The sequence below is a fragment of the Trichosurus vulpecula genome, chromosome 3, assembly GCF_011100635.1.
Source record: "Trichosurus vulpecula isolate mTriVul1 chromosome 3, mTriVul1.pri, whole genome shotgun sequence".
In the NCBI taxonomy this organism is placed as follows: domain Eukaryota; kingdom Metazoa; phylum Chordata; class Mammalia; order Diprotodontia; family Phalangeridae; genus Trichosurus; species Trichosurus vulpecula.
Genome location: NC_050575.1, coordinates 129,856,209 through 129,875,009, shown reverse-complemented (window position 1 = coordinate 129,875,009; position 18,801 = coordinate 129,856,209). Strand labels below are relative to the sequence as shown.

The window sequence follows — 18,801 nt, the reverse complement described above, 5'->3', positions numbered from 1 at the left end:
AAACAAAGGGCCAGAGAGGTCATACAGAGTAAGTGGCAGAACTAGGATTTGAACCCATGTCCTCTACATCCAATTCTTTTTCCATTATTGTTAGAGCTGAAAGGAACTTTAGAAAGCCAAAGGCAAGGACCTTAGAGCAGAGAATGTTAGAATTGGAAGAGACCTTAAATAAGGCATGTATAATACTAGAGCTCAGAATGTCAAGAGTAAGAAAGGACTTCAGCAGTCAGACAGTCCAGCTCCTTCCGTCAGAAATGGGGAAACCAAGGCCCAGAAAGATTTGGGGATTTGAACTCAGGTTCTGAAACTCCTAATTCCTTACATTTTGTACTTGATGGTAATTTTTTTCCTTAAAATTTTGTCATTTACATAAACTACATGTTAAGTACCTGGAAGGTCTATGACCATAAGTTCCCTTAAATAAAATGTTTCTTGAAAATTTGATCCCCAAGAAATCTTAATAAGGTCATAGAACATTAGAACTGGAAGGGACCTTCAAGACCGTGTTATCCAGCCCACTCATTTCATTTATAAGGGGTAACTTAGACCCAGAGAAGAGAAGTGAGTGTACCAGTGTCTCACCACAAGTTAGTGACACAAGCAAGTATTCTGACTTGTAGTCTAGTGCATCTCTACTACAACTCTCAGAGGGAAATTCAGAGAGAACTGGAGGGTATGTAAATACAGGTATGCCTGCCCTACTGTCATTAACTGGTCCTGCAAACATGCAGCATTAGGAGAAAGAGGGTGAAGGAGGGTGGGGGTGGGAGGAGAGAGGGATATATGGATCTACTTTGAATATCAAAATGAATGTTTTTACTAACATAATCATAATCATGTTTCTTGAGTCAGTTATTTTAAAAAATAAAGATCACTCAAAGATCTAAGGGCAGGGGCGGGGTGGAGGCAGGTTTGCAGGGGTAGGAGGGTAGAGATGAGTGACAAACAGGAACGGGGGTGTAAATGACCCACGAACCCAGATATGTCAAGTACCACAGACCTTGAACCCTTCAGGCCCCCTTCCAGTCCTGGGATCCTTTGATGATCTTGAGGTGCCTGAGCGCTATGCCCTTCAGGATAGCAGTTTTCTTTGCTAGATAGCCTGATGTCAAGAAGAAGGGAAGTGATCGCTTCCTGTGTTTTGTCCTAGCACTCTCTGTTTGGGGTATTGAGCACAGTCCTACATGCCATACTTGAGAGGCAGCCGGGCGTCTCAGTGCATGGACTGCTAAACCTAGAGTCACAGGATTTCAAATCTGGCTTCAGACACTAGCTGTGTAACCTGGGCAAGTCACTTTACCTCTTTTGCCTCAGTTTCCTCATTTGTAAAATAGGGATAATAATAGCACCAACCTCCCAGGGTTGTTGTGAGGATCAAATGACATAATGTTTATAAAGCACTTAGCAAGCCTTAAAGTACTATATAAATGTGCTGTGATGAAGGTGATGGTGATGATGACGAAGAAGAACAATAACCACAGTATAGAGAGACTAGAGACCATGACATGAGAGGATGGGGTGAAGTACCTGGAGAAAAGATGGCTTACAGGAGATAAAGTTTGTGAAAAGAAAACTGAGTTTAGAGTTCAAAGACCAGTGTTCAAATCTTAGTTCTGCCTCTTAACTCCTGGTGGGACTCTGGGCAAATCCTTTAACCTCCCTGGTCCTCATTTCCCTCGCTGCTGTCTCCTGTAACCTCACCCATGTCTTCCTTCTGGATTGTGGCGCCATCATATATGGCTATGTCTCCTCCCGTGTTTACTACATGTTTGCATGTTAAGGATGCTGACCCTCTAATGCCAAATTCAGCTCTTTATCTAAAGCCACACTGATGCACTTTCGCTTGAGAACAACAAACATTTTAACCCCACCAAAGCTTAATTTATCAAGTAATTTAAAGTGGTTTTTAAAAAATTATTAGCTAATTTTTCAGGGCAGAATTTACAGTCATGGTTAGTGTGTCCTAATGATGTTTCATTAATGCACCAGGATAAAATACAGAGGGCTGAAATTCTCTGGCCACAAATTTACAGCGTAGACCGGTTTATTTTTGGAGATCTGAAGAATTAGCTCCTGTAAATAAAGACTCTAATAAGATTTCTCCGGGAAAGAGGTGAACTTACAGTAATGTGGGTGATATATTATTAATTAATTAATAACTCTTACCAGGGCGCTGCATAAATTAACGGGAAAACTGATGAAAGGGCTTAATACAAAGTATTATGTCGAATTTTAATTTCTAAGGGAGCAGTCCTCCACTCAAGTCATCCTCTGATGCCTCCTTATGGCATGGAAGTGACACTGTATTCTCAAGGGCTCTGGCAGGACCTGCCAAGCTGGAAGGGCTTTATTGAAGGTCTCAGCAATTGGACTCTTTGTGTGTGTCTGGCTGGCTAAGTATGGAGCTGCTCAGCACCCTCGGAAGATTAAGGCATGGAAGGGTTGAATTCTGTATCAGTGGAGACCATCTGAAAATCCTATCACTGTAGGTCCTCAGACAGAGGCTGTAGGTCGTCTTGGAGAGGATGTGGTTAAAAAAAAAAAATCCCATTCAATTATGGTTTGAATTAGATCATTTCTGAGGTCACTTCCTGCTTTGAGATTTGGGGATGATAATGAAATCATGCATCCTTAGATAGAAGAAAAGAAAAGTACATAACAGGTATTTGGTTTTATTTGTTTTTTCCCCCACTCTATTGAGAGAATAACCTCCCTTATGGCTTTGTACCATCCCCTGCCTGGGCTGCCAGCTTAGGAAGAACAAGGACCTTATCCAAATAGCCTGTCTCTCTCAGGGCCTAATACAGGATTTTGTTCACAATAGGCTGTCAATAAGACTAGACTGTTATCAGCCATAATAATAGCTAATGTTTATGTAGCATTCAGAGGTTTGCAAAACACTCTATATACCTGATTGCATTTGAATCCCACCCTAACCTTGTGGGACAAGCACTACTTTGGTTTAAACCAGAGAAGTGAAGTGACTTGGTTATGTTGGAGGCGGGATTTTAACCTAAGCCTTCCTGACTGCAAACGTAGTACTCTGTCCCCTGTTCTACCCCACTCCCAGCGTCCCTGACATTGCCATTGTCTTAGATCAGAGTGGTTCCCCCAGTTGCTTCTCCTATAATAACTGTAGCTCCCAGTTTCACCACAGTCCTGTCAGGCAGGTGTTGGAAGGATCATTAGCCCCAGTTTACAGATGAGGGCGAGTAGGTCAGCTCACGGTGTATATGCATTCATGCCGCAGCCCCAAGCACAGGCACATACAGGAGCAATTGCATCCAGTGAGGAATCCCAATTACCTTGTGTTGTTTACTGCAGGAGAAAGAGTCCTACTTTGGACTCGGCAGGACCTACTCTGCTCCTCCCCAGCTGTGTTAGTGGGAGAAGAGGCCCAGCCCCTCTGTCACATGGAAACCATAGACCTCACACTGCCTCCCCCATTGGGCTGTTGTGAACCTTAAAGCAGCAAACAGCAGCCATTGTTCTTGTTGTTATGTCACCATTAGCATCATCTGGAACAGAAGCCAGTAATAGAATTACCATTGGCCATTTCTCCTTCCGGCTACACGTTCTCTTTTAAGCACGGTGATTTTATTTTTACAGTAATCATTCTAGGGTTAATTGGCCTTTTACAAAACTTTTTTTTTAATGGCCCTCCTCCCTTCTCCCTGTAATTATTGCATTGTGAACAGTTTCCTAAAGTAGTTCCAATGAGGCACTTTGGCAGAAAATAGACTCCAGAGCTGAGTAGGCCTTAACAAACCGTTTGATGGGTGGTTTTGAGCTTCGTTTGGTGTGGGGTTTTGGTTTTGCATTTCCTACTTGAGCTGCTGCATGGTGTGATGGAATAAAAAATGAATCCTGGAATCAGGAGACCCGATTTAAGTCCCAGCCCTTCCACTGATTAGCCAGAAAGTCCTCTGGAACCCAGAGTCTTTTGCTCTAACCTTTGAAAAATAATGTGGGAGCAGCAGCCATGACACTGAACTTGAAGGATCGTTACCAAGGCCTAGAAGTGGGGAAGCACAGAGGAGCCCAGTACAGCCAAGCTTAGTGTATGAGATGTGCCTGCAAAGGAGGCTGGTTCCAGATTGTGGAGAGCTTTGAATTCCAGGCAGAACAGGCAACATGTTACAAGGGAAGGAGCCCTGGCTCTGGAGTCACATGATCCGAGTTCAAATCCCACCCCTGATGCTACCTGTGTAAGTCCCTTGACCTCCCTGGGCCTCAATTTCCTCATGTGCCAAATGACAAGGTTGGACTAAGTTACCTCTGACGTCCCTTCCTGCTCTAGTTCTTTGATCCCAACTTTTCCACAGTTGTGAGGCAACAGAGTAACATGACCCATGTCTTTTTGGGGGGGGAGGGGGGAAGGCTGGGCAGTTGGGGTCAAGTGACTTTCCCAAGGTCACACAGCTAGTGTGTCAAGTGTCTGAGGGCAGATTTGAACTCAGGTCCTCCTGATTCCAGGGCCAGTGCTCTACTCACTGCGCCACCTAGCTGCCCCCCTTTTTTATGACCCATATCTTTGCAGAAGAAAATTCATTCTTAGAGCATATGAAGGGTGGATTAGAAGGGATAGTAGACATAATGACGTGTATAAAGGACTGTAAGGTTTGCACAATATTCATATAGATCATCTTGTCCCATGAGGCAAGTGCTACAGGTATTACCATCTACATTTTATAGATGAAGAAACTGAGGCTCACAAAAGTTCAGTGATGTGCCCAAGGTCACACAGCTAATATCAGGGGCAAAATTAAAATCTAGACCTCTTATGACTGCAAGTTCATTGCTTCTTCCTCTACTCTACCTCTCTTGTTTCTCTTAAAAGATCACTAAAATCTCTTAGCTCTAAGTCCTAGTGTCTTATGATAAAGGGAAGGATCAAGCAAGCAGCAGTAACAGGAAGCCCCAGACACTGCTCCATGGACTGCAGGGGTGGAAACCTGCAGCCTTGAGGCCACATGTGGCCCTCTAGGTCTTCAAGCAAGGCCCTTTGACTGAGTCCAAGTTTGACAGAACAAATCCTGTTATTTAGGGGATTTGTTCTGGGAAGTTTGAGTTGGAAAGGACCTTACAGAGATGAAGGAACTTCATGAAGCCTGCTCTGTTCCCCTACTAGGCATATCCCAGGCATTCTTGAGAGTCCCAGGAGAGAGATGTGGAATCATTGTACAACTCTCCCAACACTGGGTGCTCTCATGTCACCCACCTCAGGCAAAGTATCGTTCTCTGAAAGTCTTCACTGTTGTGCAAAGTGTAGAGCGAAGAACTGGCTTTTCCCGTAAACATGGGATAGATGACGCAACTGCCCAGGTGCTCCCTGAGCCAGCCCCGCTTCTGCTGTTCAGGGACCTGTGTATTGCCTGTGTCTTCTGACCTTGTTTCTTTCTTGTTCTAGGTCACGCGATGTTTAAACTTACCTATCTAAGCAATCACGACTACAAACATCTCTACTTTGAGTCAGATGCTGCTACTGTCAATGAGATTGTGCTGAAGGTGGGTGTCCTTCCCAGCTGAGATCTTGAATAATAGGAATACTTCAGTATTTCAGTGTCTCCATGATGTTATCAGTATAGGAGTATACTCCCTTCACTATTCTAGCTTGTTGCCATTTCTCCTTGCCTGTGTCTTTCCATCAATCTTCCACATAGGATTCTACCTAAAAGGAAGGCCTGGGTTCAAATCCTGCCTCATATCTCTTAACTTGCCTCCAGGATGGTCATTTAACTCCTCCGGGCCTCAGTTTTGCCATGTGTAAAATGAGGGGATTATATTTGATGGCCTTCTATGATTCTTTCTGTCTCCAGATCTACACTGTGACCTCAAAGCCCACAGACCCTCAGTTTTCTCCCAAACCATCTCCCTTGCACTGGCCACTCTCTCCTCTTTTCCCCAGCTTGACCTTTGGTGAACCAGTTCAGCTCTTGAGTCCCTGACCCTGTCACATGCCAAGCCTCAGCCTTGGATCATGCCTACCATTCACCAGCTTGACTCATACAAACATGGGCTGAATAAAAGTGGAGGAAATCACACAGCTTTTCTGACTGGGTCCACTACAGATTCACACTATGTAACCTCAAATAGGCTCTCTGTACCTCTAGGGAATCCTACTATACATCCCTTATCAATTCATTATCCCACTCTCCACAGTATTTTCAAACCCTTTTCCTCCCTCCTAACACCCTCTCAGCTGAGAATCTTGCCTCATATTTTATATAAAAAATTGAAGCCATTTGCCACAAGGTCCCCCTGCTTCTCTGTGTGTCATCTCCCATCACTCAGATGCCTTCTACCGCTGTCTCCTCCTTCACTCCTGTCTCACATGAAGAGATGGCATTACCCCTTCCCAAGGCCAACGACTCAGCCTGCTTGAGTGGTCCCATCCCACCCAGATTTCCCAGCACACTGCTCCCTCTGTCATTCCCACTCTGTCACTTATTTTCAGTCTCTCCCTGTCCACTAGCTGCTTCCCTACTGCCTACAAATTTGCCCATGTCTCCCCCATCCTCAAAAACCCCTCACCTGATCCTTCTAAACTATCACCCTGTATCTCTTCTGCCTTTTGTACCTAAACTCCTTGAGAAAGTTGTCTGCAGTAGATGCCTCTGCTTTCTTTCCTCTTATTCTCTTCATAAGCCTTTATTTACAGTCCGGCTTCTGACCTTATCATTCCACTGAAACTGCTCTTTCCAGTGATCCCTCAGTTGCCAAATCCAATGGCCTTTTCTCGTTCTTCTTCACCCCTCTGCAGCCTCTGACACTGAAGAGCTTTAGTACTCTCCTGTCTTGGTTTTCAGCATACCACTCTCTCCTGGTTCTCTTCCTGTCTATCTGACTACATAGTGCCTGGCATATAGTAGACATCCATTGTGTTTATTGACTGACTAAATGTATGTATGTATGAGCCTGTGAATTTAAAGTGTACAAAGTACTTTCCTATCCCTATAAGGTTGGCAGTTATTAGCCCTTTTTGACAGTTGGGGAAACTGAGATTCAAGTAAATTGACTTGCCCGGGGTTACAGAAGTAGTAAGTCATGGGTTCAAAGAGGTCTTAAAAGTCATTCTAGTCCAGTCTTCCCATTTTGCAGACAAGAAAACTGAGGCCCAGAGAGGAGAAAGGTCCCCAGTTACCCAACAAAGCACTTCCCCTTTCAGGTTGTCAGTTTTTCCATCTGTGAGACCACTTATCTCACAAGGCTGTTAGAAGGGGTTCACGTCTCTGACTCCCCTTCCAGCCTGTTTACTTTGCCCTGTTTAAGCAACTAGAGGGGGAAGTTTCTTGGTGGTGGATAACACTGTATCTAGTGCATGTTCAGTCTTTCCTAAAAGCTGCCTTTCTAAGTCAAACTGTTCATGCTGCCCTTGATTCTCCTTCAGAATTCATAGGTGACACACTGAGTACTTCATCAAGCTCTCATCTGTCTCTGAAATAGAGATTTGGGAGATCCTAGCACCGTCGGTCTACAGCCAGAGGGACCTAAGAGACCATGGGGTCCAAACACCTCCCCGCCCCCATCATCACCACCTTTTACAAGAAGCAACTAAGACCCAGCAAGGTTAAGGAGCTTGCCCACAGGTACCCAAGGATTTTAAACCCAGATCCTCCAGGTCCGGATTCAGCCCTCTTTCCATTACACCACTCTGAGGATAATGCTGCCAAACATCTTGTAGATGTTCTGTACAAAGCAGCTTCTCCCTGGACCTTATCCAAGAGGAAGCTGTCTCCTAGAAACTCCCAGAGGACCTCAGGATAACATGGTCCTTATGTCAGCTTTATAGGGAGGCTCCAGTCATAATTGGAGGAGGGGAACAGTATGGTGTGGCAGACAGGGTGCTGACCTTGGAGTCAGGAGGCCTGGTTTCAGTTCCCAGCCTCGCTGCTCACGAGCTGTTTGACCCTGGCTGATCATACAAACACCACCAACTCCCAAAGCTGTTATGAGAAAAGTACCTTATTAATGTAGAAACCTGAATTCTTATTCCTCCTCACCACACAATGTAGAAACCTGAGTTCTCATTCCTCCTCACCATGCTGACCCTGCTCATGCAGATTTGTCAGTCAGAACAGCCCTATGCAGAACCCTGGGCCGGCCTGGAGAAGCTTCCCCTCTCGTTGGAATATAGCCTAGAAGTACTCTGCAGAGGCTGGCTCCTGGGAGAGTCTGGAGGGAGAGAGCTCAGGCCCCAGCTCTGCCATGTGCCTACTGCCTGCTCGACCTCGGGCAAGGCACATCCCCTTATGGAGCTTCCCCTCTTCCCCTATTCTTTATTCCAGAAACTCTGACCTTCTTGCTATTCCCCACACACTGCACACCTTCTCATGTTCCTGTACCTTTTTCCCAGGCTGCTCACCAGGCCTGTTTCTGTCCCTAGTTCTTGTCTCTATACCCCAAGGCCTAGCCCAGTGCTCCACACGTAGAAAGTGCCAGTAAATGGCTGCTTTTTAATTGTTGTACTGACAGTCTCCCCAAGAATGGCTGGAAGTTTGGGGCAGTGGAGACAGACCTGGCTATCATGTGGAAAAGGCCCAAGTGTGAATTCTGGCTCTACTCCTGACAGCCCTGTGACCTGCATGTGCCACTTACCCATTGTGGTCCTCAGTTTCCACGCCATGCTGTTGGGTTTTTTCATATTATATAATCATAAGATTTAAAGCCAGAAGACTCTTTAGAGACCATCTAGTCCAACCCTTCCTCCTAAATATGGACATCAGAAAACCTAGGCTCAAGTTCCAGCTCTGTGACCTCGGGCAAGTCACTTTCTCTCTGTTTATTGAGCTATAAAATGGGAGTATTACTATAGGCACTGTCTTCTTGGCTGTTGTAAGGCTAATCTTTGCATAGTGCTTTGTAACTATAGAGCACAGAAAAATAAAAAGGAATGATATCCAAGAGCCACACAAGAGATGAGGTGGCCTGGGCCTGAGCCTGGAGGCCATCTGGATTGGTCTGAAAGGGGAGCGAGGAGCTGGACTTTGGAGTATGCCTGGGATCTGCGTTGTCAGAGAGGAGAAAGTGAGGTCGGGGGTGGGGGAGGACCCTCAGAGGGCATTTGTGGATTGACATTGATCCACTGGGCATACAAAGAGTGGGAGTTCTTGAGAGACACCAGCCTGCAGCTGACTTCACATGTGCCGGGCCAGAAACTTTGAGATCATCCAGGCCAAACCTCCTCTCTCACCCTCATTTTACAACTGAGGAAACAGAGGCCTGACCATCCCATAGTTAATAGGGTTTTGTTTCCTCTGCCAGTGCAGATAAATTCTCTGAAACCTAATGGTCTTTCAGTTTAGAGTTTCCCAGAGTACGGAGAGGGTAAATGGCCTGCCTAAAGTCAAACAGCCGCTGTGTGTCAGGCGTGATTTGAGACTAGACTCCAAAGCTAGGTCTCTAACCATTATACTACACTAATTTCAACCCAGGCTCTCTTCTAGTATGCCGTGCTACCTCATATTTAAGTTTAATCTTAGAAAAGAAACACGCGGCAACCTTACAGGCTTTTGTTTATATTGGCTTTTCTCATAAACGTTAAAGGTAGTTTAGTGGGGGGAATCGTCAGGTAAATAACAATGATGGTTTTTGTTCCTCTAATGATGAGTAATGGAAGAATTATTATCCGCCTCATGGAGAGGAAATTACTTGGCCAAGATCATACAGCCAAGCGGCTGAGTCGGAATTCAAACCCTGTTATCTCCTGCTCCCGAGGCTAGGGTTCTTTACATTCCATCACCCTGTATTCCTCTTTCCCACCTTAGAACTTTGACCTTGGATAGAGCCATAGCATAACATGCCCCAAGAAGATAGCATTGTGTCAGTAGGTTGCTTCTGGAGTTTATTCTAAAGTAAGAATAGTTTGCGTATCACTGTGAAGAGTTAATTGTTCTGTACAAAGAGGACAGTTTTGACGGCCGGTGGTCATGGTGACAGATTGATTTGGCAGCGTGGACCTGAGAATTAATCCGAAAGAGGAAAGGATGGAGCAATGTGGGGACCGTTTCACAGCAGTACAGTCGCAGACTGGATGACAGTATTTCTTGTCAGACATGGCACATGCATGGGGCACAGCAAGGAGGGAAAAAGAGAGGATTTCTGGCAATATGGCTTGGGGGCGTTAATGAGCAGCATCACTAGAATTCTTCTCAAAGAGCTTCTCCTAGTGCCCCAGTGGAGCTGGAATATCAGAACACACGGTGTCAGAGCTGAAATGGGCCTTATACCAGGACCTTTAAAAATAAGATGTTAGACTTCAGAGAGACCTGAGACATCACCTAGTCCAGGGGTGGGGAACCTGCGGCCTCAAGGCCGCATTGTGGTCTTAAGCCTTCAAGTGGGGCCTTTGACGGTTTGGATTCAGTCAAGATCACAGGTTCTCCACCCCGATCTTGTCTAAACCTCATTTAACAGATGACAAAACTGAAGCCCGCCCAGAGAAAGATAGTGATTTGTCCAAAGTCTAACAGCACCTTAGTGACATTGCCGTGTGGATTTCCAGGCCAGTGTTCATCCCACGAGTCCATCCTAGCACCCTTTAATTTTTCACATGTCTTCGTTTTGTCATCCCAACAAGCTCATAGATTGACAAAGGCACCTTTGCCAAGTAGAAGAGTTGAGGGACTAGGTAAAGAAATATTCCATTACCCCTTCAGGTGTTTGGATTTTTTTTATAGCTAGTATTAAAATATTCAGGACTTCAGGAAGATTCTAGTAAAATTATAATCCTGTGTTTGACATCCAAATAATTTTCACCCCAGCAGATTGATGATAGAAACACAGGTTTATGACTTCAATATGAGATCGTAGAAGATCAAGCGCAGAGAAATCATTTTGCCAGGACAGAACTCTCTCAGAGCAAATGCTTCCCTACATTTCTCAATCCTCCTCACACACACTCCCAGTTGTGTGTTCATAGGACATTCAAGCTAAAAAGAGGCCTTCAGTGTGACCTAGTCACATGTCTTCAATTGACAGATAGGGGATTTGAGGCCCAAAGAAAGACCATGATTTTCCCAAGGTCACACAACTAGTTTGTGGCAGAGTTGGCACTCAAACCCTGGGACCGTGGCTGCCACCATGAGCTCTGCCCCCACACCACACTCTCTGCTTCTAGCACTTTCTGCTCACAGTGTCTTTTCCAAACAGGCATCATGTCTCAGACTGGGTAACAGTTTGTTCTATGCTGCAGCAGCATTGATTGACTTTAGGAGCTAATGATCGCAATCCTCTTGGAAGATTAAATTTAATTTTCTCCCATCTCTGATTTTTATAGCAATTTAAATGCTCAGTTTTATCTGCCATTCCCAAAATGAAGCAGTAGCATCTCTCTAAGCTTTAGACAAACACTAAATAACTGATAAATGATGCCTTGTTTGCTTCAGGACATTAACCAGATTTTAATTAATTTGGTTAAATTTCTACTTTCAACTTTTTAATGCTTCTGATTGGATTGGGGGGAAAGGGTAAAACGTTCTCAAAATTCTAGGTTTCTTGAAACAGTCTTTTTATTCTTGCCTTCAGCAAACCCTTATGGAGCAGTGACCATCTTGGAGGCATTATGAGCCTGAGGCCAAATGTCAGGTGGAGATGTAGGACAACCTGGGCGCTGGTCCAAGTCCCATGTGACCTGGGGAAAATTACTTCACCCTTCTGGGCCTCCCTCTTTCTGTCTGTAAAATTAGGGGGCTGGCCCCAAAGGTCCTTTAGCTCTAACATTCCATGTCCTATATTCTAGTCCCTTCCCAACCTAACATTCTGTGCTCTCAAGTTGTTTCCTATTCTAACATCGTGTGTCCTAGCATATAATTCTTTATTAATGATAATAGCTTAGATCTTTAGATCTCTTTATGGCTTACAAAGCATATTCCTCACAATAACCCTGTGAAATAGGTGGAACAGTCTTTTTTAATAGTCAAGGACTTTGAAGGCCAGAAAAGTTAGGTGACTTGCCCAGAGTCACACAACTACTAAATGTCAGAGGCAGGATAGGAACCTAGATCTAATGACTACGAAACAGTGCTGTTTCCAGTGCTCTGACAGGCTATGTTCTAAAGCCTTTTCCAGCTCAAACATTACATGTTCTGACATTCTTTTTTCAAAGGTGCCTTCAGGGCCAATATTCTGTATTCTCAAGTTCCTTCATCTCTAACATTCTGTTACAAGGTCCCTTCCAGTTCAAACACCCCATGCTCTTTCTTTGTGTGTTCTCAGGTTTCTCCCAGCTCTGCCATTCTAGGTCCTATACTTCTCAAGGGGGGGAAGTTAGTGAACATGGCAGCTTTGGACGGAGTCACTAGTGTGGTAACTCTGTGCTTTCTCTATTCTAATCAGGCTGGGGCATTTTTGGTCTCTAACTCTACAAGCTTTTGGCATGAATTTCATAGAAATCATCGGACTCTTCAAATTGGGCCCTTTCCATGATAGAGTGATGAAAGCTGTAACTTTATTGACCATGAAACCTCCCTATATTTTTATGCCGTCAGCTATAAAATGCAATGAAAGTGAGACACTCTACAGTGCATAAAATTGTGCAAGTCTGAAGCCACAGCATATTAACCAGCTAATGGCAGACCAAAGGGCGTTTTTATCTTTGGATTCTAACATTAATCTTCCATTAAAATTATCTATGTGATTATCACAAAGCACTGGAGATAATAAATGTAAGAAATAGTAGGCTTGTTAAATATCATTTAAAAATACTTTGATCATGGAAGATGTGCCCCACACATTGAAGAGATTAGATTAGGTGAGTGTGCAAACAGTATAATCGAGGAATGGTTTCCAGGATTACAGGATTTAGAGCTAGAAATTAGCCCAGAGATCTTGTCCACCTCTTTCATTTTGGTAAGTAAGAAATTGAGGCCCAGAAAGGAGAGGTGACCTGCCCAAACACAGGGAGTGGGTGGCAGTACCAGCACTTGAACTCAGCTCCCTAGACTCCTACCCCAGTGTTCTTTCCACTCTGCTTCACTGCCTATAGAAATGGTTTCCATATCTTCATACATCGTCCCGAGTCGTCAGGCCAGGGTTGTAGTTCTTCATGATTTATTGTACTCGGCTGGTAATTTGACGACTGTTCAGCCAAATGACGAGACCCAAGTGTGTCAAACCTTCTGTCCTTAGGCATGCTTTCGGAGTTCCTGCTGCTCGTGCCTATCAGAGCAGAAAGTTTAGACAGGGGCAGGAGGTTCGGTGTGCGTGAGAGAAGGTGAGGCTTGAAGTCAGAAGACTCAGGAGGACTGCGTTTGCCTCCCAGATCTGTTCACTTGCTAACTCAGGCACCTTGGGCAAGGCACTTCTCTCATCTTCAGCTTCCTCACCTGTGAAATAAAGGGGGTGGATTCAGTGATCCCAGAGGCCCCTTCCGGCTCAGACAAGCTCGGATTCCCTGGTTGTCTGGCTGTTCAGGGCATCCGTGCAGCAGCATCTGGCACTGAGCCTCCCTCCAGGGCGGTTTCAGCATTAGAGGGCATGAGACTTTCCCATGCCTGCAGTCTGGGAGAATTGCATAAGCAGAAAGGACCCAGGGAGGAAGAGTTCTGATCTTTCTTACAAAGAAGAAAAAGTCTTGTTTCTCGTTGTAGCTTATAGGCATGTTAGTAGAAGCAGTAATGACAGCTAAGCACCTGTGTATTTACTTACGCTGTCTCGTTTGATCCTCCAAACAACCCTCTGAGTTAGGTGCTATTTTTATCATCCTCATTTTACAGATGAGGAAACTGAGGCTGCGAAAGGTAACGTGACTTTCTGTGGTGACACAAGTTGTAAGTATCTGCGGCAGAATTCCAACCCAGGTTTAGCCGCTCTACCACCCAGCTCATCTCTAAGCAGAGAAGCTGGGGAGGGGGGCATGGGAATTAGAGCTAAAAGGGGCCGTCTCATCCAGGCTTCTCAGTAGGAAACTGTGACCCAGTGTGGTCCGATGACTTGCCAACGGCACACTGCTAAGAAGGCTCCCCACGTTCACTGACTTGTTGTCGAAGTTACAGCACCTGTGTAAGAGAAAGCCCCTGTGTACTAGAGGATGTGTGTGTACACAGCTTTGAGGAGTCAGAAAGTTAACTTATTCCCAGGAAATTCCCCTTGAACTGCCCAGTCCAGTGCCTTAATGCCTTTCACTCTGACAGTAGCATTATCAGCATTAGGGGGATAATATTGACAACATGCAAAGGTCCTCCTGGTGGTGAGTGTGAGAATAGCTTCGGTTGGTCTGTGAATGCCAGTGAGGAACCCTGAAGCACTGCTGTTCATGTGCTGTGGGACCTTGGATAAGCACTTTCACTTTTCCCGACCTCACTCTTTGCTTCTCTACAATGGGAGGTTTTAGTGGGTTTCTAGGATCCCTTCCAGCACCAAATCCTGGGATGCTCTGAAATCCACATACACCCTTCCTTGCCCTCAGACTAGTGATGGCAGCAGCTAATATGCACCCTTGTTTTCTAGGTGAACTATATCCTGGAATCCCGAGCAAGCACTGCCCGGGCTGATTACTTTGCTCAGAAACAAAGGAAGCTGAGCAGGAGAACAAGCTTTAGCTTCCAGAAGGAGAAGAAGTCGGGACAGCAGTAATGGCTGGAACAAAGAACCCTGATGTGCCACCCTTCACAGCAGCAGCAGCAGCAGCTCCCCACAGCCTCGGTGGGCACCAGCAATGGAAGGCCCCAGGCTCTCTACAGTTTCTCATGGTTGAAGGATCCTGACCACCATGTTGGGGATGGAATGGAACCCAGAATTTGGTGGGCCACCCTGTGCCCTTTGACTGGAGCCCCTTCAGCTAGAGCTAAGACTCAAATGAGGATGGCAGATATTTGGATTAGAAGCCAGACGAGATCACATGCTGGGTGAACTCCATTATGTAGCACATACAATCACAAAAAGAGTGACTTCTACTTTTTTTCACTGCCTGATTACAAAACATTGATATGTAAAAGAAAGAGGTCACTTAGAACACGATCAAATGTCTTCAAGTTAATACTGAACAAAATGTATACTTTTTTTTTCCTTGTAATAAACTGGCATAATCTTTATCAAGGCATGTAGGATGGACCATTCTTTGGGGCAGAGGGTTAATTATGTGATTCTTTTTTAAAATCTTCCAGATTATCAAGGGGCAGATCTTTTAAAAGCACTGTTTGATTCTCTTAGAAGAAACGTTTATTGATAGATCAGTATTTCCAAAGCACCATTTGTTTGGTGACTTCCTGTAGAACCTTATTGACAGCCGGAGAACAAGAAGAGATGCTGTATCTTAAAACCCACCGTGTCCTTTACGTGCCTGGAGAGGCCTTGTTTCCACAGATGAGATGGCATGGTAGAGCAAAGAGCACTTGACTGGGGGCCAGGGAGGATGGGAAGTGAACCGCCCCTCAACCTTTGATAAGGTGTGTCGCCTTGGGTGAGCCACCCCCTAGCCCGAGCCGGGGGTTGGATTAAATGATCTCCAAGACACCTTCCAACTCTGAATGTGATGATCCTTCTGTCTTCAGAGACAATGCTGTCTTCATGGCATTGGGCCAGCTGGTAATCAGGGAAGAGGGATACAACTTGGAAGCAACTGCCATCCCTGGTTTCTGGTCTTTGGGAGACATAGCACGATATAGCCGGAAAGTCAGTCAAATAGAGTGAGAAGAACTGGCCTGTGGTCCTAGCTTGCTAGAACTCCTTACTTAGCTTAAATACCTTGGGCAAGATGCTTCCCACACTCAGCCTCAGGTTTTGCAACATGATTGATTTGGACTAGGTCTCGGTCTCTTTTTCCTCTAATATCTGGTATTCTTTGTTCTCACACTGTGATCTAAAGTCCCTTCTGACTCCAGCATTCTGAGTTTTAATTGCCCTTCCAGGTCTGACAGCTTCTGATATGATCATAAAACTGTTACCTGGAGATGGATAATTTCTCATTTCCCTAAGGCGGGGGCTCGCTCTTTCCCTTGTTTGTGCCCTGGACCCCATTGACAGTCTGGGGAAGCCTAGGGACTTATCCTCCCAGTAATGTTTTCAAATGCATAAAATACACGGGATCAAAAAGGAAACCAATTCTATTTAAATACAGTTACCAGAATATTTCTTCAAAACAAGTTCACAGACCAGGTGAAGAATTGCCGCCTTACATTGAAAGAAAAGATTCTGTTGATAATAACAGTGAAAGTTTTTTGTATTATTTGAGCGTTCTCACCTTTCAGTGGCTCGTAGGGATGGAGCAATAGCAGTGCCTTCTTTTCTCCTTTACCAAAAAAAGAAAAAAGAAATGACTTCCTTTGTGAAAGCAGCACATGACAGTGGGCAGCTGCTAGATCGGGAGTCGTGGAGCCTGGGTTCAAATCCTGGAGCTGCTATTTACCCACTCTGTGTCCTCAGGCAAGTCACTTTCCTCCTGAAACCTTGTTTCCCTGTAAAATGGGGGTGATAACCCCTGCACTGCCTCCTGTGGGGGAAAAATGCTTTGTAAATATTAAAGCTGGGTAATATTAAATATTAAAGCAGGGTTAAAATGGAGTGATTGTGTTTTAAAGCAGTATTTAAATATGGTTCTTCTTTCTGTCTGCCAATAAAAAGTTCAATTTTTAAAGCAGATAAATAACCTGAACCAATACTAGTAATAGTTTTATTCCATCAGAGGGAACCGGCTTAGAGTCCGTCATTCACTTTTATGAAATAGATAGAAGATTTCCAGCCAAGAGTTTCAATGGGAGAGAGGAGAGTTGTTGCTTCAGACAGCCTCTGGCTTTCCATTGTCAGTAAAGCACCACTTGTCCCTCTGCTGCAGCCCATCCCCTTCGTTTTGCGGATGAGGAAACTGAGGCACAGGGAAATGGAGTGACTTCCCCATAGTCCCATAAGCAATAAGTGGAAAAACCAGGATTCAGTCCAGGTTCCCTGACTCCCAAACCAGTCTTCTTTTTGCTACACCCCACGTCACCAACTTGGACCTTCTGGGGAGAGGATGTGGACACTGGCCACAGGTGAGTGCAGTCACTTTCCATGGGCAGGCAGAGTTGGGGTTTTTGCTCCCAATTGTAAATGCTCATCTCTCTTGACCGCCCATGTGGTTTGATCTGGATCTCCAGTAGTCATAATGATTCACATTTGCCCAGAGCTTACCAGTTTCCATCTGCCTTCACCTACATTATCTCACTGGATTTCTCCTGTCCCCAAGTGACAGATGAGGAAACAGGCTCAGAAATGGAAAATGACCAGCCCAAGGCCACGCAAAGAGTGAGTGTCAGAGAGAGTCACAGAATTCTAGAGTTAGGAAGGACCACACAAGACTACTTCAAATTCTCCATTTTATGGGGGAGAAAACTAGTCCCCATAAACGGGAAATGATTGGTCAGTCCAAGCTTGTTTGAGCCAGCACTCAAACCCAGGTCTTCAGATGCTGAATCTACAGCTGTTTCTACTAGAGCACCCTGCCTCATATGTGAAAAGCCTTTTATTAAAACTATTACATGTGAAAAGATCTGATGAAATACAACAGACTAGAGTGTATTCCCTGGAAAAGGGTAATTTTCATTAATTCCTCAATTCAGTTCGATGTTCGTGTAACAGAAGAATCCTTTTCTTAACAAAACTGTTTTCCACAACCTCAGCAAGACAGAAAGACTCTCCTTTATAATCTGCTACCTGTATTTCAATTTTTAGCCATTTTATATTTTCAACTATCTTTTGAGATGGAAAAGACTAATTAAGTCATTAAACCTTGTGACGTTCAGTATTAAAAATTATATAAATATCTTCTCGGCCAACTAGTTTTAATTCCTACAGAAATGAATTCATTCCTACTGGAATGCGGTTGCCATGAGGTTTGGTATTTGGTTGGTTTCATTTTTCAGATGAATTTCTCTAGTTTAATGGAATGAATGGAAATATTAAAGCAGATAGAAGAGGGGAAGTTTGTAGTTTTGGAGTGTGCCAACTTGGGGGAGGTAGTGACTTCCCTGTCATTGGAGATAGTCAAGTACAAATGTTGCAGCCACACTGTAAGGAAGTAATACAAGTGGGATGGGGCCTGTTTTCATGGGATCACAGATACAGAACTACTCAGAGGTACCTTTGAGACCATCTAGTCCAACTCCACTCACTTCATGGATGAGGAAACTTAAGACCCAAAGAGGGTAAGCACTTGGTCCAAACTCACAAAAGTTAAAAAGCATGAGAGCCAAGGCCCACTCCAAGGTCTTTTGACTCATCACCCATCCTTTCCACTGCTTTCCACACATGAAGAAACCAAACTCCAAGAAATTAATAACTTGCCCCTGAACTCAGCTAGCAAGGGACAGCACCATGTCTCAAACAGAAGTGGTCAGACTTCAATTCCATTAGTCCAATATCTAGGCCTCATTTAGAAAAGGTCTTCTGGGCCTTGTCAGGTGTGGAACAACTGATTCTCCAGTTTCCTTTATAAATTGAAAGTGTTGGACTAGACTCTTTTAAGGTCATTATAGATTTACACTTAAATCCCAGATCCAACATTTACTAGCCTTGTGACCTTCCCCTCTTTAGTCATTTAAAATAAAATGAAGAGGTGGAACTAGGGCCTTCAAAGGCCGTCTCAGTGCATCCACCTCATCTTACAGGTGAGAAAATTGAGGCCCAAAGTTTATGTACTTTGCCCAGGGTCACTTAGGTAGTAGGATTCAAGTCGAGGTGCCTTTCCCCCTACGATGCCTCCACTTTTTTCGGTCTGAGAACCCTCCCAGCTCTGTTTCTGATTCGATGATGAGCGCTCAGTGCAGCCCTGCTCAGCTCCAACCTCTCTCTCAGGCCCCCATTCATAGCCCTAGCTCCATCTGAGTC

The 18,801-nt window shown here is 44.7% G+C and overlaps 1 protein-coding gene across 2 annotated transcripts in view; it reads left to right on the top strand.

Moving 5' to 3' along the window:
* MAPKAP1 (MAPK associated protein 1) overlaps positions 1-17,732 on the top strand; it is a 343,015-nt gene extending 325,283 nt beyond the window's left edge. For both annotated transcript variants that reach the window (XM_036751105.1, XM_036751106.1), the window contains 2 exons: positions 5,411-5,508; positions 14,449-17,732. In XM_036751105.1, the coding sequence (XP_036607000.1) occupies positions 5,411-5,508; positions 14,449-14,574 (224 nt within the window). In that variant the 3' untranslated portion in view covers positions 14,575-17,732. The remainder of the gene's footprint in view (positions 1-5,410; positions 5,509-14,448) is intronic.
* Positions 17,733-18,801: the final 1,069 nt, after the last annotated feature.